Here is a 26,437-nt window from a genome sequence, read left to right as displayed (position 1 = left end):
TGTGTGCATGTGTTTATATGTGTGCTTTTGAACATCTATTGTATTCACTCAGCAGATTTTGTACTATAGAAGCTTGATTTAAGGCAAATTCACACAAAACTGCACTTACCTCTTTAGTTTTATCCATTGCCTTCAAAATGGCAAAATTCAGGCTCTCCAGAGCTGAAAGTACACTGAGATATTCCCCCAGGTGCTGAGAAAAATAGTCTAACATGAAAAAGGAAACAAGCTGTCAGTGTCCAATATCTATGTTTAGTTTTATAAGCAAGTGGAGCTGGAACCATGTTATGTTCAAGTCTCTGCATAAGTCGCACCCAAGTCTCTGACTGAATCATTATTTCAGTCACTTTATGTTATCAATAGCTCATCCACATCTGTGTACGGTTGGTGAAAGGAGCTGTTAAGATTCAATTGATACCAGATATAGCCAAAGGTTAAGGAATTCCAACACATGTTAATACATCACAAATGTCACAACTAATGAAAAATATTTATTTAAATTAAACAAATTAAAAGGATGTGTGGGGAAGAGTGCTTTACAGCCAGATCTGTAAAGCAGAAAAATATTTTAATCTTACTTAGTTCTTTGCTCTTAATTAAAGATCGAATGTTACAATATTCAAAAAATGCACTCAATATATGGAAAACAGTCAACTTCTATTGACGTCAGATGGAAAAGATTCCATGACCATTCAATAAAATAAGGCAGAAGTTTATTCTGGGTACTACTGGTATTTACAGGTCTCTGGCCTATTTCTTCACATTATTCAGGCCATCTGACAGTTTTTTAATATGATACAAAAAAAAAATAGGTCAATAAATCTATGTCAGTCAGTGTTGCAGATTGTTGGTGGTGGTGATGCTGTTGTTAGCTGTGGTGTAATTTTTTTAATCTAAATCTAAAGAATAGAGATGATTTAAATGAATAGTAGAATAACTATTTGTTTTCTTCTGGAGAGTTAGGGAAGAACAGTGATTTACCACACTTATGTCAGTAATTGTGAAGCTACAATCAGAAGCCAGATAGCTAAGAACAAAGTCTGGAAATGGGTAAATGGTAAGAAAATTGGCCAAAAAGCACCTCTAAAGGAGGCAGTACCCTATCAGAACTGCATGTGGGTGGTCGAATAGCTTTGGAAACCTGACACTTTTCCGATGTCGGGTTAGAAGAAACTATGTCTGACAATTTCTGTTACTTTCAAAAAAATGTATCCGACCGGACAGCTGTGTGGAGCCAAGGTTTAAACTTCTCTTTCTCTGTCTATTTTTATATTTTTTACACAAATCTCTGTCACTTTTCATGTGCACAAGAGAATGCAACTCTAAAGATGCTTTCCAAGAGAGTTGTTTGACAATGTACACCAGAAATTTCTCACCTCTCGACGGCTTCTTCCCTGTCTTAAATTGTGGCTGTACACATAACCCAACCCTGAAGATCACAAATTAACTCAGTCTCAGTTTAATTTGAGCAAAAAGTGAAGTGTAAAAACAACTCTCAACAAGAAAGCAAATAATCACAACTATTGTCAAACTATTGCCTGAGAAGTTTTCCTTGCTAAAAATATAGACCCACAAATAAGAAAACAATCACTGATGTTGGCAGCAGTTTTACAGAAATTAAAGTATTACATATTAAATTAGACAATGCACTTTCCCACCAACCTGATAGCTTGTCGGTGTCCAGGGTGCTTCAGAGAGGATGATATGAGGAGATAAATGTAGAAAGCATTGAGAAAGTTAATTAAGGAAATTCAAAGTCATTCTCTTTTTTTCTGCTAGATAGATTGTGAGGCTCCGAATAATTTGAATATTAAAGTGTTAGCCCAACGAAGACAGATAAGACACAAGTGTTAAAACCACACAAATCAGCTTATTAAATAAATAAATTAGCTTATTTTTCTGTCATTAAGTGTAACACAAGCTGACATATTTGTTTTGTCTGGGGAAAAAAAAGGTGGCCTGCACTTTGTGGTACGACATAATGAAAAGGTAGTCGTTTTCTCAATAGATGTTCAACTAATGTTAAAAAAGGCACTTTTTGCAACTGCCTTTTCTTTTGAATTCACTCCGCTGTTAAAAAAAACAAACAATTTACCAGTCCTGGCAGAAATGATTACACTGGTGGCTTAATTGTTCTCAGGTTGGTAAAGGCGGCAACATTACTATATGAAAAGTTCTCCCGTTGCTTTAATGGCATTTTAAAGGTCATTATCACTGTCAGACTATAAGCAAAGCTGTTTTAATGGTTTGTGTTATTAGAAAGCTCACACAGCGTGTATGGACAAAACAATGCTTGTCTTTTTTTTATTTCCATTTTGATAGTGACAATAAGTTCCCACACATCTCTGTAGCAGTCCACCATTACTGAATGACCAGAGAGAGAGAGATCATTTATCTTTTTCTGTTTTCAGCTGTGAGGGAATATTATCTATGCTATGTGACTTGAAACATCATCAAAAAAGCTAAAAATTATTATGGTTTCAGAAGTGATATGATATAATTAACAGTGCTGTTATTCAGAACAAGAACACCCTTTAATTAGACATCAGAGCTCAGTTCATGCCAACTGCCTCAAAGCTTGGAGCATGGTTAGAGAGGTCTGAGGGCTGGTGTGTCACATCAGTGTCAGTCAAAGGGTAACAGCATGTCCAAAAAGCAATTTATCACACAGTGATAGAAGAACTGGCAACACAACAAAACATAAATACAAAATTGTTACTGTAGCCAGACACTATACTGATTCTAATTGGTTAGGTGCACAAAAGAAAAACCAATGAATCAATTCATTTTAAAGTGCTTGTACGTGTATGCGTTGGTTGTGCTGGCAATGCCATCCTGTGAGACTAACAAAGAGACAATAGTGAATTTATTATTTTACCTGAGCTAAGACATATGGTCCTGTTTTGCCTTCCTGGGTTGGTACAATGTAAAGAAATGTATAGTGGAAAAGGGTTGCAAATGTCTCATGGAGACAAATCACTAGTCTTCCAAACAGAATAAAGAGAACTGGCTTTAGAGAAAAGATGAAACTTAAATTGTTAGGTATACCACTAAAGGGGAGGAATGATCTTTTCCACTGTGGCTGCAGTGAGTTATATATTCTCTGTAGAACAGTGATTTCAGCAGCTAGCCTCAGGCTGATTTCTTTGATTGCAATTTCGGGGGAGTAGGATTGGAAGTGGCTGGACCACAGTATTTTATGTCCAAAAGAAGGGGTAAACATTAATTCAGCCTGCTTCAGCGTGCAGGCTGCAGGGCTCAGTTTTACTGAAGACCTCCCTCCAACTGATCAATTGAAAGGAACATATTAACTGTGCCTTTAAGCTGCAATCATTTGCTGTTAAGTCTATTTTGGCTATTACAAAAAACAAGGAACTAAACATCAAATATTTCTCACCATGAGTTATTAAAATTGGAGCCCATTTCAAATAAAAAAAAACTCACTTATTCTGTCGTCCATCTATAGAGTAGAAAAGCTCCTGTAGCTCTTCAGTAGTCAGGATCCCATCCGCAAAGTAAGCATTGAACTCTTCAAATGACAGCTTACCATCATCTGAAACACAGATGAAGTATAGGGCCATATCATTACAGAAATAACTGCATAATAACAAAGGTATAACAAAAGTGTGTGCCCGCTTAAGAGATCATAAAGTCAATAATCAGCCCAGTATCTTTAAAAGAAATTCTCCTGAGGATCATCTTTATTGTTTAAAACATTAAAGATAAATACGGAAGAATACAAATAAAATGCCATTTTTATTTTTATGCATATTTTGGCTTTCCGTGGGATGAGGAACTGATCCGTGGTAGCCCTGTCTCCTAAAAATGATGATCCCATACAATGACCTTGCGTTCTCAGTTAGTTCGAGGAAAACATATTTTGTTCCAGATTAGGTTTGTCTTTGGTTTGTCAAATATGTTCTAAAGTCTGCAAATGTCTGCATAGGACGGAAGTTGGATGGATGGGTCACAAACACATGACTTTAACCCAGGAGACCACTCTTGGGGTCCATTGTTAAACCAAAAGTCAACAATGAGTCTTTTTCATCATGTATTTAACTTAATTTAAGTAAAAGAAAAACATTGACTGTTGGAAAATATGTTTTTTGTTGAAATGTAACTGTGAATGCAGTTACCTATGTAACTGTGTCACCCAGTATTTCAGCTACATGCTGAGAAACATTCTGGAGTCACCTATATGTACCCAGAAAAATGTAAGGTTGGTCAAATTTGAAGCATGTTTGTATTAATATTATCTATCATTTAAGAACACATAATTAATCCTAATCCAAAAAGGATTCTTTGGTTTCATCAAAGTCTTTTCTTCCATGTGCTTTCTTCTATTGCCTTGAAGTACAAGTTCATATTTCGTGGTCATTTCTAGAGCTGAAAGTAATCATCTTCAACATCTTCAAATTGTAAATCAATTTCTACAATTTGGATTGGTGGCATGCAGTCAAACAAAAAAGTAATGTTTCACTTTTTGTTTGATCTCAACTGTATGCTGTAGCTTGTTTATGTAAACAACTCAAAGTCTTTATCACTACATCACTACTACAAAAACTGTGCAGAAATATTCCACAAACTATAACTTTAAAATTGAAGAAGCTACATATTGTCTGCAGATTGGATTTTTCAACTTCTCCCCAAATTAGTTAACTGTGAGCACAGCTTGTTGTGACAGACAATGCACAGAAAGACCAATAACAGAAGATAAACAGCTCAGCTGTCATCTGTGAATGAGTGCTCCTTGGTGAGCCTACTATCAATCTGTCCACTGGCACATATAACTCAGTGAGCAGTGGCCTGCCAGAGAGAAAATGCACAATGTTATAATCCTCCAAAGAGTCCACACCAACAGATAGATTGGTGTTTGTGGATACCTTTTATGAACCACGACAGACAGACCCTCAGGAAATCAGAAGTGAGGAGATGGACAATGACACAGTCAGTGTCAAAAGGGAGCTAAGATGGCATACAGACAAATGAGTATGACTGTGAAGTATTTGTTGAATCAGGCAAACAGACTGATTTAGTTATGGTGGGTCAGACAGCTACTGAGACAAACAAAAGCCAATTACATTACTGCTGCACCCATAAAGAAACGATCACCACTATTTTGTTTTTGCTTTCTGAGTGCAAGATGACTGTTGGATTCATAACCACATTGATCGCCCTGAATAATTGCCTTGTATACACAAAGACAGGTAAAATTAACAGTTTAATATGTCATGGAGTTCCACTTGGCTGACTCAAGCTGACTTAAACTCTAGGGTAAGCTTGAAGAATATCTGTTCAGCAGGAACCGTTTTGACATTGTCCATCATGACCTCCAGAATGTGTAATATGCTGGCGGACACAATGCCTTCCTCACTTTGGCTTCTTCCTCCAATTCTCTTTACGATTTTTACTTACACAACTTAAAGAGGAAGATCAAAATGACAACATGATTTGAAACAATGTTTGTGATTTAAAAAAACAAAATATTTCCAGTTTGGCTATGTGCCACTGTTTCTCTGTCAGAGATACAAAGTAAAACATCAAGAGTTGTTTGTAAACTTCATAGAAATCTATTTAAAGAATGTACAAAGAAATTGAAGTATACAGCAGTTCAGCAGTTCATCAGTATCTTGCTTTTTAAATTTAGCATTGCTAGGAGGTGTGCAGAATGATAGAAACTATTTTGGATCAACAGTCATGAACTATGTATTGCTTATGGAGCAGTGAATTCATTTATATTTTAGAGCCATTAATGGTCATTTATTGGTTTGTATTGTGCAAGGTGAACTGCCCCGGGGCACAAAGGGGTACATATTCATTTTTAAGGTGAAGGCCATTCTCTTAGTGGGGTTCCATCTTTTTACACAATAATATAGTTGACACTTTTATAGTTGACACATTCTTTGTTTCAAACATCTACTGAAAATCTTTTTCTTGAAAATACAAAAATTAAACATGGTAGCATAACACAAACAATACAAAGCACTATAAGCACGGCAAGAATGATCGAAGCGCTGTCCAGGATCCAAAATTCCAATTAAATTAACTAACAAGCAGCTTGCTATACATTTTAACCAATTACAAAACAAGAGCTGACCACAGTCATTATTGGTGCTAATTCAGCACAAGGTAATGAACCTAGAGAGCTGTTTATCCTATAATATTTACAAAATATTTGTATAACATATACAATATACATATAAATGGCTCTTAATGCACACCCTTGATTTAGATTTTATACAAAGCTTTTTTGAGGAAGATGCAGTCATATTACACCTTTTTACTCCTTTTATGCTCAGTTCATGCAGTTTTACCCTTTTTTGATGCCATATGTACTTAGACTTAGACTTCTCTTTATTGATCCCTTTGGGATGACTCCCGCAGGGAAATTGAGTTTCCAGCAGCTTATAAAAACACAAGGGATGTATAAAAAAATACAGTATACAATGACCAATAAACTCTTAGCTAAATAAATAAATAAAGTATTAAAAAAACAACAATAAACAGTAAACAATAAACTCTTAGTTAAATATATATGAGGTAGATGTAAGAATACAGGTCAAATAAAATTCACCAAAAATGAAATCAGATAAGTTAAATGTACAGGAAATGTATATGACAGAAATGAGCAGTAAGATTAAAATATTGTACTTAAGTGGTGGATAAAGTTATTGCACAAAGAAAAGAAGATAAGTGTCCAGGTATGTATGAGTAGATTATTAATTGCACAGTGAATGGCTCCCACTCCTTCCTTTCTGTCCTCTTTATTTCCTCCTCCCCCCGAGTGAGGAGTTGTAGAGGATGATGGCCTGAGGGACAAAGGAGTTCTTGAGCCTGTTGGTCCTACACTTGGGCAGGAGCAGCCTTCCAGTGAACAGGCTCCTCTGGTTGCTGATGATGGTGTGCAGGGGGTGGCTGCCATTTTCCATAATGTCCAGCAGTTTGTCCAGTCTCTTCCTCTCTCCCACAGTCACCAGTGAGTCCAGTTTCATGCCAACCACAGAGCCAGTCCGCCTGATCAGATTATCCAGTCTGGAGGTGACCCTTAATAATGTGATATACTGTTTGAAACATGAGTTTGTCTCAAATGCATCACTACATTTATTCATCCTCTTCCGGTCCTACAGTATCAGAGCAGCCACAGCATTCAGTTACTAAATAAACTAGGGTTGCCAACCGTCCCTTGAAAAACGTAATAGTCCCGTATTCAGAAACAAAAGTACGCGTCCTTTATTGAGCTGAAAAGGGAAGCACTTTGTCCCGTATTACCGTGAGAATCAAAAATAGTATGTAAACTGTCAATAGAATGAATGAATAAATGGCGCCTTATAAGAAAATTTACCGTGACCCATGAGCTGACAGCACACTCACACACGAGTATGACGATCCAGAATCCCGCTCATCTCATTGGTCGAGGTACTGTTGCTTACGAAGAAGATACCGGAAGACAACAAAGCAGCATGGAGGGCAGTGACGCCGACAGTACTTTACAGGTCTTGGGCGGCACATCTTCTAGCAGCAATGGAACTACTCTTCCGAGAAAAAAACAGAAAATAATGCAAAAATACAGAGAGGAATGGTTAGAATGAAAAACATGGGTGGAAAAAGTACAAAATAACATCTATAAAGCGTACTGCGCTGTGACTTTTCCCATAGCCCATGGTGGACTAACTGACCTAAAGTGACAGGCTTCCAGAGGTGGGCAGTCGGCACACAAGAAACATAAGGGACACCAAAACTAGGGGAACCCTAGACCAATTTATCGTCCACCAGGCAGACCATGGGGCAGATATGGTATGTAAATAATGATTTTAACACTCTGGTTAAGGTTAATATGGGAAAGTACAATGAATGTCTGAATTGTATGGATAAATATATAACAATATTATTTTCTGTGTAATGAGAAAGTACAATTGCTAGATGATTACATTAAGTAGATAAATAATACATCAAACTAAACATAGATGAATAACACTAATTAATAATAAAATCAAGATAGGTGTTGGTTTTTCCTGCTGGGCATTGGTGCCTGACACACCTCCTCCAGTGCCTTTTGAACAGGTGTACCATGACACCTCACTGAACACCTCTGTGGGCCTAAACGGGTCATAAGCTGGGTACCACCACTCATCAACGTTTCGCTAACTTAACCCCAGTACGTCTCGTCGTGGCGGAGCGATGGCAGGGATCTCTCCTTCGCTCCTGTGCATCCCATGTCGTGGATTAGGCGAGCAGTTGAGGAACCTACGAAGCCCCTACACCCCACTTCCACAGGGAAGATAACAGCTCTCCAGCCCGCCTCCCTGCACTCTGCCGCCAGATCAGAGTACTTGGCTCGCTTCTGCTCATAAGCAGCCTCCATACCTCCCTCCCATGTTACAGTGAGTTCCACCAGGAGGACTGTCTTGCAAGCCTCTGACCACATGATGAGGTCTGGCCACAGGGATGTTTCCACAATCTCCCTGGGGAACAGGAGCTGCTGTCCCAAGTCGACCCTCATGGTCCACTCACTTCCCGGTGAGAGGAGCTTTGCTGTATGTCTCTGGCAGGAGGGTCTGACACTCTCTCCAGCCCTCGCAAACTGGATGGGATGTCATGCCTCCTTTCTGCATGACTCTGACACCTCTGCCAGCTTCTTCAGTACTTGGTTTTGTTGCCACCTGTAGCGGCCTTGGGACAGCGCTGTCATGCAGCCCGACAGGATGTGCTGGAGGCTTGCGTTGACGGTGTTGCAAAGAGGACAGGTCTCTTTGGCACCAAACCATTGGTGGAGGTTTCGGGGACAAGGCCAGGTGTCATATGTTGCTCTAATCAGGAAGCTGAGCCTAGCTTGGGGGATCTTCCACAGGTCGGACTATGACATGGACCTATCTGTGAGACCTTCCCATGATGTCCAACGTCCTTGCTGGCCCTGGGACACCGCTTTGATGTTAAGGCGTTCCTGCTCAGTTCTTGCCACTTCCGCCACCACCATGGCTTTTCGGTCTTCTTTGGAAGCCTTTGACCAGAGCAAGGGAGTATCGCCCCTCCCAAGGCTTGCTCTATCCTCCTGGACTCTGCCGACCACCTCGCGGTGCTTCAGCCTGCCGATTGCCATGTCGACCTCTTCTTGGGCTTTCCACTTTCTTCCCGTTCTTATGTGGGTGCCCGCTGCTCTCACCAGCTGGTCAGTGGATTCCCTCAGCTCCAGCACCAGCCGGGCCTTCTCTTGCTTGTATCCCACGCTGATGGATCGCAGTGGTAGTTGTAGCGTGTTCCTACCAAAGAGGCCTACCTCCGAGAGGCATCTTGGTAGTCCCAGCCACTTCCTGATAAAAGAGTTTGCCAGTCTGTCCATCTTGCTCACCACTGAGGAGGGGATTTCACTCATGTTCAGTGGCCACATCACCCTTTTCATACAGTATGAACTCGTAACACCAAACTTTGTACTTTCCGGGGAGTTGGCTTTGATTGATCTTAGCCAGGCCATCTGCTAGCTGCTTCCTCACAGTCACCCCCATCTGCCTGTCAGAGAGCTCTGCTGTGTAGGTGCGACCCAGGCTACGAACAGGTTGATCTGCCAGCAATGGGATATTCTAAACGCCTGCGACAAAGATGGTGTTGTCGTTTCTGACTCCTTTCCTAATCGACAGACTGCGTGACTTGGGGGGTTTGATCTTCATCTTCACCCAGCCCACAAACTCGTCGATCCTCTTCAGCAGTCTTGATGTGCATGCTGCTGTCTGGAGTATGGTGGTGATATCGTACATGTAGCCTCGCACTGCTGGTAGCCTTTGTCCTGACGGCAGTTTAACTCCTTCGACCATCTTCCTAGCCCCTTTGAGGATGATCTCGAAGGCTGCAATGAACAAGATGGGCAAAATTGAGCATCCCATGGCAATGCCTACTTCCAGCTGTTGCCAGCCTGTTGTGAAGTCCTGATGGGTGCAGCACATCTGGAGGTCTCCAAAGTACTTGGCCACCAGGGCTCTTATACAGACTGGGACGTGGAAGAAGGCGAACTCGATGAGTTGGTGGGGGACTGACCCATATGCATTGGCAAGGTCGAGCCACACAACGTGCAGGTCACCTCTCTCTCTTTTCGCCCTTTGGATCTGCTCCCATATGACTGCAGAGTGTTCCACACATCCTGGGAAGCCTGGCACACCTGCCTTCTGGCAGCTGGTGTTGATGTACCCGTTTCCTGTGAGGTAGCTGCTCAACCTCTTGGCCAGGATGGAGAAGAAGATCTTCCCTTGGACATTCAGGGGGGCGATACTCCTAAACTGGCTGTTCGTACTGGAGTTCTGCTCCTTTGGGATGAAAACTGTAACAGCTCTTTGCCACTCTGAAGGAATGACTTGTTTTTTCCAGGCCACTCTCAGCAGATTCCAGAGGTGTCTCAGGACCCCTGGGCAGTACTTGTAGAGCTTGTATGGTATCCCATTAGGGCCTGGGGCTGAGGCTGCTCTTGCCTTCCGGACCACCTCTGCTACCTCGCTGAGTTTGGGGAGAGCAGCATCAAAGAGGGAGACTGGGCGAGCTGGGCGAGGAACATGACCAGGGGATCCCAGCGGAGTTGACTTTACTGGGTCACTGTACTGCTCCTTGATGTAATTCTCCAGCTCAGACTTGGTAATCTCCAGCTTTCTGCTTCTCTTGTCCTCTAGAAGCTGTCTGGCAAGCTTGAAGGGATTTTTGAAGAAGTTACTCCTCTCTTCCTCCTTCCTCCTTCCGCCTTCTACGCTTGCGGATGCGCTCTGCCCTCCACAGGCCGGCAAGATCTTTTCTCACCTCGTCCCACAGTGGCTTCAGGCCCTCCTTCTCCTCTCTGCTTGCCTTCCTCCACTGTTTTTGGAGTTGACGCCGTCTCTATACCAACTGCTCGATCTCCCTCTCCCTCCTCCCCTTCTGCACTGGGCAGGCTCTCCGCTTTGCAGCAGTTACTCCGACTCTGCCTCTGCATTCATCATACAGGATGTCTCCAATATGTTTCAGATTGGTTTCCACCTGGCCGCGCAGTGAATGCTCCAGGATAAGGCTGAGGTCCTTGTCCAGCTTTTGCCAGACCAGCAATTAACTTAAGGAGAGCTCATTGTCACTCTAAATTATGAAATGTCTTGCTTAGAGTTTTACTCAGTGGCACTGAAAGACAAACAGTTCGTGGCTACAGCAAGAGCTCAGAAGAAGTACAGATGGAAAAAACAAATAGAATGACTACAACTGCAGGTCATGGCCTTTAAGTTTACTCAGACTTTATGTTTGCACTTTTCTTGTTGCATTAATTGTGTTCTATGTTCTGCTTTGTGTTGTTTCATATTAATTTATACAGTTTTAAGTTAAGCAGGAAATATATTTATTTTATTCTGTTCATTTTTGTTAATTTGTATAAAAAAATGCTGATAATTACTTATTTTCTATGTGTTTATATCACTCAAATATACATCTAATTCAATTGAGGTTTGAGTCAAATAGCAAAAAAAAAATCGCTTCACATATAGAAAAAGGGCTTAAAAGATTCACTACGCCAGGAAAAATGAAGGCAGCCGGCCCTGCCAATAAGGTGTCCCTTGTTTTCTTTTCAAGGAGTTGGCAACCCTAGCCAGAGGCTGAGGCTGTCACTCAAGAGGCCCCACCCCTTATTATTGTCATGTTGTCATGGCGATATGACCTAAACATACAGACTAGAATGTTTTTTGTAATCAAGTTAATTATGCTGTGAAAAATGGCCTGTTTAACATGGGGGTCAATGAGAAACTGCTCTATTGTTCAAGCTACTCCAACTGGACAATCGGAGAACTGCAGTTTTTGGCACTTCCGTATTTGATTCCCACCAAATCCCAGCTGATGCTTCTAAATCAATAAATCATTCATGCATGGCCCAGGGACATATAAGAAACACACATGGGTTCTCTAAGTAGACATTATGTATATTATAAACAGAACTTATGAATCATTGCTCCTGTCATGTTCGAAGTTAATGTGAAGCTATTCATGGTACATTTTTAGGGAACAAAACAAATTATGTTGAGAATAACTTACAGAGATATAATTTCATTTGCAGGCTACCATAGCCTGCAAATGAAATCATATCTCTGCATCAGCAGTTGTTGACTTGAGATTAGACTTATAGACTCATGCTACCTGATGCTGTTTTTTAAATAGAATATTTCTATCAAAAAAGCTAAAAGGCTTGTGAAAGAAAAGCTCAAAGACTAATAATAAGCATTTCTTCTAAGCATGTCTAGTAGTATGGAGAGGGACTTTCAGGCGGCACCCAGATGCTTTTGGAAAACCATTTGGCATCTCAGGAGAAGGGAAAGGGGGAACCGTCCAAGCAGTTTACAGCCAGGACGGGACACTAGTGACCTCAACTGATGAGGTAATCGGGCGGTGGAAGGAGCACTTTGAGGAACTCCTTAATCTCCTTATCACACCTTCTTTTGTAGAGGCAGAGCCCGGGGCTGATGGGGGATCCTCGTCAATATATCTGGCGGAAGTCACTGAGGTAGTCAAACAAGTCCACAGTGGCAAAACCCCAGGGATTGATGACATTCATCCAGAAATGCTAAAAGGTTTGGGTTGGGAGGGGCTGTCTTGGTTGACACGTCTTTTCAACATTGTGTGGAAGTCTGGGACAGTGCCAAGGGAGTGGCGGACCAGGGTGGTGCTTTTCTTGTTAAAAAAGGGGGACCGGAGAGGGTGTGCCAATTACAGGGGTATCACAAAGTCAGAGTATCAGGGCGCACTCACACTGTCCATTCATACCGTGCCCTGTGCTTTAGGGAAATTGCACCTTTTTAAATGTCTGTCGCGGGGAACAGACACATATAAACAGACATCAGGACCGCTGTCGGCCTCATGCTCGTACATGTGCACATGCCCATGCAAACCTGCTTTACAAAAGCCCACCTCTACCAAATGGGCCGGGCCGGCAAGCGGTTGCACTCACACTGGTCAAACAAACTAGACTTTACCCGTAAAACCTGTTTGGGCACGATACGGATGGACAGTGTGAGTGCGCCATCAGAGTATTTATCTATCATAACGCAGCTGTTGCTGTTTACTCAAGGCGGGTGTAATAGCATTGGGAGGGGCTTTTATGTGAGTCTTCAACATTGCGCTATCTGACATGAACCGAAAGCTCCTGGATAAAGTTTAAAAATTGAATTACAACCTGCAAAGTTGTGTCACGATATTTTGTGTTTAATTTAACACACTACTCAGCCTCCCTGGTAAAGTTTACTCCAAGGTGCTGGAAAGGAAGGTTTCTCCTATAGTCGAAACTCAGATTGAGGAGGAACAATGCGTATGGAACAATGGACCGGCTCTTCACTCTCGCAATGATCCTGCAGGGGCCTGGGAGTATGCCCATCCGGTCTACATGTGCTTCGTGGATCTGGAGAAGGCATATGACTGAGTCTCCCATGAGATATTTCAGGAGGTGCTGTGGCAGTATGGGGTGAGAGGGTCACTTCTTTGGGCCATCAAATCGCTGTACACTCAAAGCGAGAGCTGTGTCTGGATCCTCGGCAGTAAGTCGGATTCGTTCCCGGTGGGGGTTGACCTCCGCCAGGGCGGCGCTTTGTCACCAATGAAATGAAAATCACGAACAGGATATCGAGGCGTAGTCGTGGTGGGGAGGGGTTGCAGCTCGGTGGGCTGAGGATCTCATCTCTGCTTTTCGCGGATGATGTGGTCCTGATGGCATCGTCAGTCAGTGACCTTCAGCACTCACTGGATCGGTTCCTGGCCGAGTGTGAAACGGCTGGGATGAGGATCAGCACCTCTAAATCTGAGGCCATGGCTTTCAGCAGGAAATCGATGGATTGCTTACTCCTGGAAGGCAATGAGTCCTTACCCTAAGTAAAGGAGTTCAAGTACCTCGGGATCTTGGGTTCACGAGTGAGGGGACGATGGAGCCTGAGTTTGGCCGGAGCAGCGGTATTGTAGACTCTCTACTGCACTGTTGTGACAAAAAGAGAGCTGAGCCAGAAGCCAAAGTTCTCGATCTACCTGACAATCTTCGTTCTTACCCTCACCTATGGTCATGAAAGCTGGGCCATGAATGAAAGAACGAGGTCGCGGGTACAAGCGGCCAAATTGGGTTTTCTCTGGAGGGTGGCTGGAGTCTCCCTTAGAGATAGGGTGAGAAGTTCGGCCATCCATGAGGAAATCGGAGTAAAGTCCCTGCTCCTCTGCGTTGAAAGAAGCCAGTTGAGGTGGTTCAGGCATCTGGTGAGGATGCTCCCTGGGCGCCTTCCTAGGGAGATGTTCCAGGCACATCCCTCTGGGAGGAGGCCTTGGGGAAGACCCAAGACTAGATGGAGATATTATATCTCCACAATTGCCTGGGAACGCCTTGGGATCCCCCAGTTCGAGGTGGTTAATGTGGCCCAGGAAAGGGAAGTTTTGGATCCCCTGCTAGAGCTGCTGCCCCCGCGACCCGACCCCGGGTAAGCGGTTGTAGATGAGTGAGTGAGTGATGTCTAGTAGTAGTGAGTGATGCCTTTCCCTTAAGTGAAGGTGAGTGGCAAGAATACAGTGTGGAGATTAGTAGAGATGGCATGTGGAGGCTAAATGTATCATTTGAGGATGCACCATCATCTTTCAAGTCAGGTTTAACTAGGCTAGTCGAGGTGAGGGGAGACAAGGTGACACAGGTAAAACTTTTGCTTTTGAAAGAATATGAATATGTGAATATGTTAATTTCATATATAATCAAATCTCTGAATGGAACAAAGTGTTGTTCTTGCAAACGATAAAATAAAGAGAGAACATTTGAAATTGTTACATTTTTCTTCTCCCTAAAGTGCAGAACAAACCAAACTGAAACCAAAACTGTGATACAAAAAACAGAATACAAACCAAACCTAGAAGTCTAGTCAAGATCAAGACAAAACACAAAAGTCAAACATCATACTTTGGCAATGCTGTAGATTAAAAAACAAAAAACATTATAGGAATTATGAGGACCAAAAGCATACTATTTATCAATGGAGCAATTTATCTTAGCAGCTGTTTCATTTGAAAACAATAAACCACCAGTTAATTGGCAGAGAACATTTGCAGCACACCTGAGTAGAAAATGCACCATAACTGTATAATATACTTCTTTTAATGGAACCAAAATCTACACACAGCTCAAAATAAAGGTAGCTATAAAAAGCAATAGGCATGAATAGATTTTTTAAATACTCACCCAGAACAGTCATCTAGTGATTTCAAGGAGTTTCCACAGAAAAAGTAAGGCTGCTAAATGTGGTATTTATGCAACACAGCAAGACAGACAGCTTGTGGCATTTTTCCTTTAGAAAAATCTAAATATTCTAAACAAAGTGTTCACAAGACCAGATCATAAACAAGAACATAAATGAGCAAATGAAGAAGTCCTGTGAAGTAGGGCAAAAAGTAGGCCACGCTCTTATCTCTCCAAAGGTTAGTCCCATTGCAGCCTCTCATAAGTGGTTTATAAATTCCCATGAATGCATCACAGCTTCAAAAGCAACAGCAGCATTGCTAAGAGAGTTGGTGTTGTTTCTTCATGGTAAACTCCTTTGCACTACTGTATACCCCAACCATTCTCGATTCTGTTATATTTAGTATCAATGCTTTATACTGAGGATGTGTTCCACCAGGGTATCTGCAAGGCAATATAAGCTGCCTTTTGGCTTCCATATTCTTATTTAAGCCTCTATGCTACTTTTAGATTGCATATTCCTACTGCATCTCCATTCTGCACCTCACTAATGGTCTGAAGCTCACTGCTCTTTACCTCCACATTGGAACGCATGTCAGGCGAGAAGTGAGGTTCATTAAAACTGAGGAGAAAAAGAGAGCATGGTCTCTTCAGCTATCACACAGGAAAGGTGTGTTCTATATTTAAGGGAAATATTAATGTCTGGATAAGGAAGATAAATATTTCCCAACTGAATTTGAGGTTTAGTATCATATTGATTGGCAAAAAAACGGGTGCTATACAACATACACACATGGTTGCTGATCTGTGACCGTTTTGCCAATTAGGTTGTGACAGTTGGCTTTGCGCAAAATGGCTTATCCTCAAGATTTCATGCACATGGGCAATAGTCATTCTTGAACAATTTAAAGCACATGCTTGGACTATAAAACACCAGGAAACATGAACTTAAACAGAGTTTACAATCAGCTCATATCTTAAGCCTCTGACACACCAAGTCGATGGTCATTCAAAGTCAGGCTGACTGTGAGTGACCATCAATCTAGTTTTTGCAGTCCCATACTGTTGCAGTATGATGCAGGGTGATTGTGTGGGTGGGGAAAGGTCAGCCAATGGTAGCGCTGATAAAGGAAAGCAGGAACAGGTACCATAAGGAGGTAGGTGGGGAAGGAAGAGGGGTTTGTGTTACGGCATAAAACTACAACATCTATTGTTAGATTCTCACAGACTGTGTGATACAGTTAGAAGCTTTAGAAAAAGCCAGTAATACAACCCTTAAATCAAGAAATAAGATTTATGCTAATACTTAATGATTTTTGGCCACTTGAGTGCAGTAAAACAACCTGTTAACACAACACTGACGTTTTATCACAAGTTATTCTCCTGAATGTGTTTGCAAGTAATAATCTTACACATCTTGCAGGCACAGAGCAACATTTTAATTCATATTTCCGTTCAACTGATAAAGCTAAGTCCAATATTCACTCTCCGGTAGCTCTAGTCTGGCACCCATACGCCTCTGAGGGATATATCCAGCAGTTAAGCTGCTAATAAATAAGTAAAATAAGTTAAATCAAATAAGTTAACAAGGTAGTCACTCTTTATCTGCCTTCTGTTTAGTGTTGGGCTGGGTAGCAAAACAGCTTTAAAGATGCTAAAATGCTCTGTTGCTGAGCTGAGGGGAAAATATGAATTACCTGTGAGTTCATCACTACAAGGGACCCCCTCAGTAATATTAATTTAACCAATAGTTCTTATAAAATATAGTTTGTGAATTTAAGCCAACAAGACAAAGAGCCATGAAAAAATTCCATATACTGATGTTGTTAAAGCTCTAGAAAAAATACAGTACATGGAGGCTGAGCTGAGATTGTTTCATCATACTACCCTGATCTTGTTTCACAAGTTTCCATTTGCTCAGTACACTATAATTTTCAACTACAGGCATCTTCAAAAAAAACAAAAAACCTCAGGTTTAATATTATCACATTCTACTGTTATGGACCTAATTTTTATTTTGTTGATATTACATACTGTTACTAGTCTAATCCCAATGGTGTTTATTACTGGAAGATACACAGCAGGGACTGTAGCACAGTATATTTCCTTTTATATTAACACTCCTTCCCTCTCCCCACCATTCTTTCTCCACGACTGGTTCAGTGATGAGAGTCATCTCAGCTGATCTCATTATAATAAAAATCCAAGTTATACATTTGGCTGGAAGCCACAGAACAATTCCTCACGTACAAGATTCGTCATAGAAAAAGTTAAGAGCTTTTGAGAAGTAATTGTAGTTGAATGCAACCCCTGTAAACACAACAATGTCCGTTGTTCACTCTTTGCTGATTTGCTTTGGCTCCTTATTTCAGCTGTTGTTCACCAGAAATTAATACATTTTTGGGCAGGGCTTTCTTAGCAACAAACCAGCAGAGGCAAAGATGACAGCGAGGGTATTTAAAATCTCATGTTTAAAGCCATATGCCTTCATTATGATATGTCAGGCAGATTCTGCACATAGAGCAATGAAATATGTTTGATTTTTTTTTCTATGGTGAAATGTTAAGGCGATATGACAAGATGACAGAGACTGAATCACCATGGTGTTGTGCGTACAACAAATCCCTTCCAGGTAGGCAACTGGCAGTAGATTTGACTACTGAGATATGTGAAATGGACAAACTTGTTTATTTCCGTTATCCATTTCAGCCGTAACATTTTAAGATATATATAGTTATAGTGGTCTGAACTATCTGACGTTTCTGCTGAGCTTATTTTATGCACAGGGTTGTTTTACTTTTTGTCTTTGATAAACCAAATGAGCAGCAACATCTCACCGCTGGTCAGACTAATTTCTAGTTTGGTGTGGTGTCATTTTCTGTAGTCTGTGGCCCAATAGGTAAAGGAGGTCCACAACCAAACGTCAGTGGCTGTGTTGTTATGAATTAGATTTAAAAGTATCAAAAATGCATTTTAGATGAATGAGTATATCCAGTTGGGCGTTCTGTATGGCTGCAGATGTTGTACCTGTTGGTTTAGAAAACTAAAACTAAATTCCAGAACCACTGCAAATGCATTTTTCTGCAGCATTGCTGTAAATAGTAAAGGCTGACTCAACGTATGTGTATTAGTGATGCGCAAATTACAGTTATGTCCGCGGACACCGAAAACAGCAGACCATTTTGGTCAGGGATGTGTGTCCATGTCCACATTTAGGAAGACACTGTGTGTACATTTACAGTAACAGATGACCGGTGTTCGGCTTCCTTCAGTGGCATGATCGGACAGAGCGCTTGCGAAGCCCGCACGCAGCGGTTTCGTATCCTGAGATTATTGTAAGCAAACAATTGTGATTGGGCCTATGACAAACTTCAGGTATCCCACAGAGTCAGGACAGAAGGATTTTCTTCCAACAGTTACCTTACACTTACAGTCCATTATGCAATACAACCATACAACCCTCAAACAGATGTGGCTCTTCATTTTAAGAAATACCCTTTTTGACATTTGGATGCAATAGCACGTACTGCATGACCTACTGCTAAGTGGAACCACTTCAGTCATATTTCCTGGGACTTGTTTGGATCTGAAAAGGCAAGGCAATCACTCAATTACAACTTGATGAGACAGCTTGAGAAAAAGTGGGTACAACAAAAAAGCAATTTAACCACAACACTTATCCCGGAATTAATTTTAAATTGCAATAACTGATGATAATAGCAGTATAAGAGGATCCATGGGGTATTCAGACAAATCATAACTTCAACAAACACTCTTTGATCCCCTTTGAAGATTCTATGATTATATCATTTGATATCATTTGATCACTATAACTTACAAACCTGAAGTATCCTTAATACCATTTAACAGGGTCATTGCATGTCACACAGTGCAGGACAGGACTAATAAAATATTGGTTGATATCAACTTTGAGAGATCTTAGATGGCACTTATATACCGGCTACGTATGGGGCAGATGGATGGGTAAAACAAACAAAGGAGACCACTGTTTTCTTCCTTTGAAAGCAAAAATCAATGTTGACTTATTTTAACTAACATTTGTCATGTAAACTACGTGACAAACATAGTTATTTTAACATAAACCCAAATATTTTCCTAAAACTTATCACGTATTTTTGTCACCTAACAGGTTGCATTGATCACATGATTGCTGGACATTCTTGGGATAACGCACACGATGTGCAAGTGGATGTGACTTCAGTGTAATCAAAGTTTTGGATGACAAATAAAAATTGCACAATCCAAACAGTAAATGCCATTCCTGACATTTACCTGCTTTTAGGTATTTAATATTAGTAGTGGTTCAATACATACCTGCCAGCATGGGTGTGTGTTAGCATGCATTTCTGAGTATGCGGAGTTACCCTGTTTGCACTCGCTGATAAAGCCTTATTATCAGTGTTTCACAGCTAAAACAAACTTGGCTCAACCTGCATTACCATGACTCATTAATTTGTAAACAGTACCCAGTCATGTGTGTTGACACTGACAGAAAGGTGCTTTATTTTGTGTTACATGTTCTTTCAGTCGTGGCTCTTATCTAGCAAATTTGCATCATTTTAATTGAGTGGAGAAACCTGAAGAGTTATTCATGCAAATCCTTTCCTTCTCCACCCAGATTGTCAGAGGCATAATAACAAGTGGAAGAATGTGAGGATGCAACAAGCATGCATTGTGACGAATTACTCACCGTTTTTGTCTGCTCGACGGAAAATCTGAGAAAAAGAGAAGGGGGAGGCGATAGTTATTACCTCTAGCCAAGCATCACTAAAGGGGTTCTTGCAATAAGCCAGTACGAGTTATTTAGAGTGATGGCAATTTGTCAAAAACACAATAGAGTGTTTGACATCTGCTGTAGAAGGTTCATTTGTTCTGCAGCACCGAACAGAAACACACAAACAAGGGAATTTGCAATGGCTGTTATACTCTGTTTGTGTGAGTCATGTTAGGTTGAATGCCAACTGGTAGTATGTGTCAGTTGTAAAATAGGCTTGACAATTAGCACTTCTGAAGGAAATAGTAATTTAAGAAGAAGTGTAAGGCAATCAAGTTGAAAAGAGGCTCATTATTTTGAAGGTGCCTGTCATGAAAACTGCTCAGAAAAAGAGCAAAAATGATTTGACATGTATTATTATTTTATGTCTTTATGATCAATTGTTCTTTTTGTTTATATCACATATGTTTGGTTTGATTTAATCTTATTGAGTTGTGCCTAATGGTGATATTATTTGTATTGTTTTATTTACTGTATATAGTATGAGGCTAAACATTTGTTGATTATACTGGTTATACTGGAAGAGAAGTTGTTGCCAAGGATTTGGATGGGGATCCAACTAAATAATTAACAGAAGAGCAATCGCCTTAAGCCGAGTCATCGATAATGGCCGAAGTTTAGATTCAGGCAGTAACATGAGGCCAGCTGACTAACTCCAAGCATTTTCTACTCCTGCTGCTGCTATTGGCTCATGTTGCAGCTAACTGCATTCACTGGCCAGTGGCTGCAGCTGCATGTTGAAACACTGACGTGTGTTTCAACAGACCATTTTCACTGCAGACATTTGAGCATGTCATACAGGAAAAAACACAGGTGCAATCAATATCCTTAATGCTAGAGTTTGGGGCTATGCTCTCATGGCTTCTGCCTAATTTACTGGTACACTTCAATTAAACAGCCATTGTTAGTGTTTTCAATTTCTTCTGTGCTTGACAAGTCACAATGTCTGCTTTAAAAAAATGCTATTAAGCTATAGCTGCTGTACGATTGAAGCTGATTAATGAATGGTTATACACTTGTAATTATATCAATATGTAATTTGGTCTTTTGCTGTTTAATAGCTTCACTGAACAGTTGAACTGTATAGTACAACACTGAAGTCAGATGTTTTTGTTATAATAGAAACTAAGGAGATTGTTTCTGAATGAATAAGGGATAAATGGATACTTAAACATAAAACTACCACCTCAGAGACTAGCACAAGATTAAGTTGCAATGAATGCAAAACATGTGTTATGAGCTTAACAACATTCTTTTTATATGTCACATATACTGTCTTAATACTAAAGTGAAGTTGTGTGCATCATGCAGTTATGCATATTGTGAAAACAAACTTAAGAAGGAGGAAAATGACAAGATTGAATACAGGACTGGTTGACCTTTGAGCATAGCAAAAACATGCTTTCAAGGATCTGTTTGTTTTTGCTGATGAGGAATTGAAAGTGTGACCATTATTACACAGATTGTATGACTGTTCTGGAGTTGGCAGGGATTATTGTATTAATTATCATGGAGATTAGATTTACGATGTGTTGTATGATGAAAAGCCCATTTTTCACAAAGTTTAAACACTCGCAACAGCAACTCTACGACACAGCATTCATTGTATAATGAACAATAATAAACTTGTTTGGCACAGATCAGATGAAATCAACAGCAGGATGACATCAGTACAGATGATTGACCAACACTGGGAAAGCTATTTGTTGGCTGACATGGTCAGCAAAAGGCCTATGACCACTGTAACTAAAGCACAGTGGATCAAAGCTGAAGTAGTTCAAATCAAATAGATATTTACAATTGACAATTTGGGTGACAGTTTCAATGATCCCCTTTGTTTCTTTATTGTTTATATTGAACTAGAATGGGGAAAACCTGCTCCACTATGATATTACGATTAAACATATGATATTATGTTCAACTGGAGTCCCTCCTAAGGTATTAACAATAAAGCTGGTGACTAAAAGGTTATGGATGGCCAAAACTATGAATATAAAAGAATAAAAATAACGTGATTTCCACATGATGTCCACTGTGTGCAGATATGTCTTTTAAGAAGATGAGCTTTCAATTACAAAAACAAATTATATCATGAAGGAAACAGAGTGTGATACTAGGGTTTTAAAGCACTGCCTTTAGTTTTGACCTATTCATTACAATTTAAACTTAACATAATTTGGTAACACTTTATATAATGGTCCTTGTCTTGAGCGTAGGTTAATGGTAATAAGGCCCTTATAAGTTCTTATAAGATGGTTATTAACATTATTTTAATATTAGTGTTAATTCCCTCATTATCATTAGATTATAAAACATTTTAAGCACTCACAAGACAGTTTAAAGACTGCTTAAGAAAAAAAGGCATCATTAGTGTCTCATAATTGTTTAGAATAGCATTATATTATTTATTTTTTGAGTTTAACTAACTAACCTATTGTCACCTTTATTAAGCTTTTTGTGTTGCTTTATTAAGATGAATACATATCTAATATGTGTATTTATTAGCAGTTAACTATATTTGTTGCAGCTACTGTATTTAAAGCTAGAACGATGCCTTATTAATCTTAATAAAAATTGTTATGTGTAATTCTTAAACCAGCATAAGACTATGAACATTGCAAGTGTCTGCAGTTAAAATAGCCTACAACATATGATGGCACTATAATTTATTTAAGAATCAATTTCCATCAGCAGCACAGTTATCAACCAGAGGCACAAAATACAACTCCTACATGAATAAATTACATTTTCATCATAGATTTTGCGAAGTAGCCATGCAATTAAAATGAAAAATTGCAATCTGTTCAATTCTATCGATTCTATTTCACTGTTTGTTGTTTGCATCGCTGGGTGGTCAGGATTCACAGTGCTTGTCAGCTTTGACCTCCAGGTTATTAATAACAGAAGAAACTGCCCCTCACTTTAATTTTCTGTAGGTCAACAAGCTCAAGGTCTGCACTTCTGCCCTCTGACTGTCAATGTCTGCCTCTACACAACTTTAGTCCTGACTAATAACAAGAGCAAGGTCATTTGAAACCACTTCATAACACGCTATGGGCTGAAATGCAGCTTTAAATAGCCAGATGGCAGAACATTCTGACCAACCAACTCTCCTTATTCACTATTTCTATTCATATTCTACCTGCAGGCACCTCCCCCCATTCAATGGAGAACATTTACAGTATGGTGAGACTTGTTGCTTCTTTGGCCGTTTTTTAGGTTCTCAGGTGTCAGAGATGATAATATATTATTTACAGCAAGCACAGAAAAGGTCAAAGCTGCTACCCGGAGTACTGCTGTTCTGATGTCATGGTGGCAGGTGTTAAGACAGTGGGTTCTCTAAGGCTCTGCTGACACACTGTTTTTTTGCAGGGCTTTAGATGTGTTAGAGAAAGAGAAAGCTGGAGGTCATGATAATATTTGATTGAGTACGTTCCATGTGTCATACTTTCCTTTTTAAATTTTAGAGATCCACTATGTATATTTCCTTGTGTTTCCTCACATGTCATGCTTCTTTTTTGTTTCTCCAGCTCAAATGCCTAGCAAGACCAAAGAAGAGATGAACATTAGGCGAGGGAGGACGGCGATGCAGAAGAGAGTGAAAATCAGAGAGTGCTGGTGACTGAGCAAGCCTCGGAAATGCAGAACCGAGGAATACAAAAAACAAAGAAATTAGAAAAGCAGCAACAATGTGAATGAAAAAAAAATTCCACAGCATCATTAATTGCCCCTGGCCTTTGAACAAGATGCTCAGTCTCTCAACCCAGGAGTGTGATTGCCTGGGTTCAGGCGTTTGAATCCGCCCACTCCACCGAGTTGAACATAAAGCAGTAGTGGTTTCTCGAAAAAGCAATCAATCCAACAAGTGCTGCATGGCCGGTGGGGGCTAACAATTAAAGCTGTCATATCAGTATTGCTAAACAGTGTGGTTTGTTTCATTACTTCTCTCCACTCCAATAAAGGGAAAATGTGCTTTTACTCTACCAGCTCTTTAACATTACAACTTGGGTGGTACATGCAGGTGGGACAGGCCATCTCAAGTCATCCAGCAGCAGAATTACGAACCTACTATGGCAAAGGCACAACCTGCCCTACTCTGAGCGTGGGCTGGTGGCTGGAGAGGTGCCAGTTCATCTCTTGGGCACTGCCGAGGTGCTGTTGAGCAAGGCACCAAACCCCCAACTGCTCGGGGCGCTGGTCACTGGCCTCGCTCTAACATCTCTCCATTAATTGCATGTATATAGGTCCTGTCTGTGCATGTGTGTGTATTTCGGGCCTGTGTGTGTGTAAAATGAAAAATAATAATAGAGTGAAAATTGAATTTCCCCATTGCGGGACAAATAAAGGAATTCTTCTTCTGGGCAAAGTATCCCTTTAAAACCACAGCAAAACCAGTATGTTGGCATTGCTGTTTATTAGTTTTTAGTTAAAATTACATTATATTGTTTGATATGTAAGTCTCTAGTGATTGGTTAGGGCAAATCAAAAAACCCCTCCTACATAGAGATCGGTTGCAATGGAGGCAATGTTTTTTTTTCCATAGATATACATATTGAAAATCCATGTGTACTACTGCAATAATACAGTTCAGCCACTGGCATTATCTCTGAAAATCAATCACTATTGATCTGCTTTGCTTTACTCTGGGCACAACCTATTTATGCTTGTTTTTCAGCTTATTAAATGACCAAGAATTCGACTTTTCCTTCACAGTGTGGAGACTGGTGGACAGACCATTTAAACACCATATCAAAATCTGTCAGCTGAAAAACTGGGGACCCTACAAGCAGGAATAAGATGTCCCAAAGTCTTCAAATTGTTCCTTTCACCAAATAAGAATGGAAAGACAAAAAAGGATGATGTGAAAAGAGAGAATGAACAAACAACCATGGAAGTCAAAACCAGCACAGCATGTCATTTTCTTCCTTTATCGCATTTGGTTTTTCTAGACCCTATTTTCTTAGATCAAGGCTGTATTAGGCTATTCAAACACAACGTTGTTTCTGACTCGAGAACCATCAAGCAGAGTGTGCTTAGCGTGTTTGTGTTCCATCAACAGAAAAAAAGTCAAGGTTGAAGACTACATATAGGGGCACTTGTATCTGCACCAAGTTCAGGGACAGTTTGCACGTCTACACGTAATGTGTCGTTATTTAGACAAGGTTGCCTGTGACAGAATAGACAGAAAGATGTGCTCAGATTTTGACACATCATTGGCCTGCTAACCTAGAATATGACAGTATGTGATGGCGGATAATTACTTGTGCCAATTGTTTCAGTGCAGGTGTTCAGTGTGTGTGTGTGTGTGTGTGTGTGTGTGTGTGTGTGTGTGTGTGTGTGTGTGTGCGTGCGCGCGCGTGTGTGTGTGTGTTCGCCTTTGAAAGACCAGAGGTGTTTGTGCAGTATGTTTATGTGCAACAAACAAAAAGAAGAGAACCCCCAACAGTCCCTGAACCTGTCCAACTGTGAGAGCTTAATTTATCATGCAGCGCTTTGGCACACACACACACACACACACACACACACACACACACACACACACACACACACACACACACACACACAAACATATTATACATGAGAAGAACATTTGATAAAAAATATTGTTTTTCACATTTCTGGAATTTTCTATGAAGCGAAAAAGTCAAAATTGCGATTCGACACTAATGCTCATATTTTTTCCACCTTTTATGATTTTATGCCGTTTTAATGTAATTTGGCAAAGACACTTGGCATAATTGATTAAGATTAATAACATTTATCACTTTCCGCGAAGATGTAAAGAGAGTCGATGCACTCACATCATGAAAGATAGTAAGCCCTTGCCCGGTGCTGTGCAGCGGCTGCTGTTGCTGCAGAGCCCGAAGATGCTTCTGTTTGGCCGACTGCAGGCACATAGTGATCATCTCCGTACAAGCCAGCATCTTTGAGACGTTTCGAAACACACCTTGGTCGTGCTGATCGCTCAAACTTGACGGGAAAAGGTTAAAGTAAAGTAACTATAGTAGTCTGGAGGAGATGAAGGCTGCAGGTGAGACTGGTAACAGATACCAAGTGAAGGAAAAGCAGGCGGGGACTCGGAGATGCTCTGCAACTTTGTGGTGCGCTGCTGAGCCGGAGCCGCAAGTCCCTCCCTGCTGGAGTCGCTGTGATTGGCTCATTTATCTGCTTGTGCATCTGGATGAGAGCGTTAACTTCATCAGGACCAAATGTTGCTTATACCCTTATATAATGTTTTGTGTGGCAGTAACTGTCAACCTTCTGTCTCTCTCATAGACTGTATACAATCTTAATATCCATGCGACGCAGAGAGAGAGAGAGAGAGAGAGAGAGAGAGAGAGAGAGAGAGAGAGAGAGAGAGAGAGAGAGAGAGAGAGGGAGGGAGGGAGATCATTTATCATTTAGGCAATTAATACTCATAAAGATGCAATTTATTCTCTTATGTCGTGGATGTTATAGTTCAA

At 40.6% G+C, this 26,437-nt stretch overlaps 1 protein-coding gene across 1 annotated transcript in view; it reads right to left on the bottom strand.

The window, feature by feature from the left end:
• Positions 1–25,912, bottom strand: part of necab3 (N-terminal EF-hand calcium binding protein 3) — a 47,565-nt gene extending 21,653 nt beyond the window's left edge. The window contains exons 1-5 of the mRNA XM_083938748.1: positions 25,775–25,912; positions 19,890–19,914; positions 3,445–3,553; positions 1,663–1,688; positions 110–207 (exon numbers count right to left, since the gene is read on the bottom strand). Of these exons, the coding sequence (XP_083794874.1) occupies positions 110–207; positions 1,663–1,688; positions 3,445–3,553; positions 19,890–19,914; positions 25,775–25,897 (381 nt within the window). The 5' untranslated portion in view covers positions 25,898–25,912. The remainder of the gene's footprint in view (positions 1–109; positions 208–1,662; positions 1,689–3,444; positions 3,554–19,889; positions 19,915–25,774) is intronic.
• Positions 25,913–26,437: the final 525 nt, after the last annotated feature.

This window comes from Echiichthys vipera (genome assembly GCF_963691815.1).
Source record: "Echiichthys vipera genome assembly, chromosome: X".
Classification (NCBI taxonomy): Eukaryota; Metazoa; Chordata; class Actinopteri; order Perciformes; family Trachinidae; genus Echiichthys; species Echiichthys vipera.
This window is presented reverse-complemented; position numbering and strand designations above follow the sequence as displayed.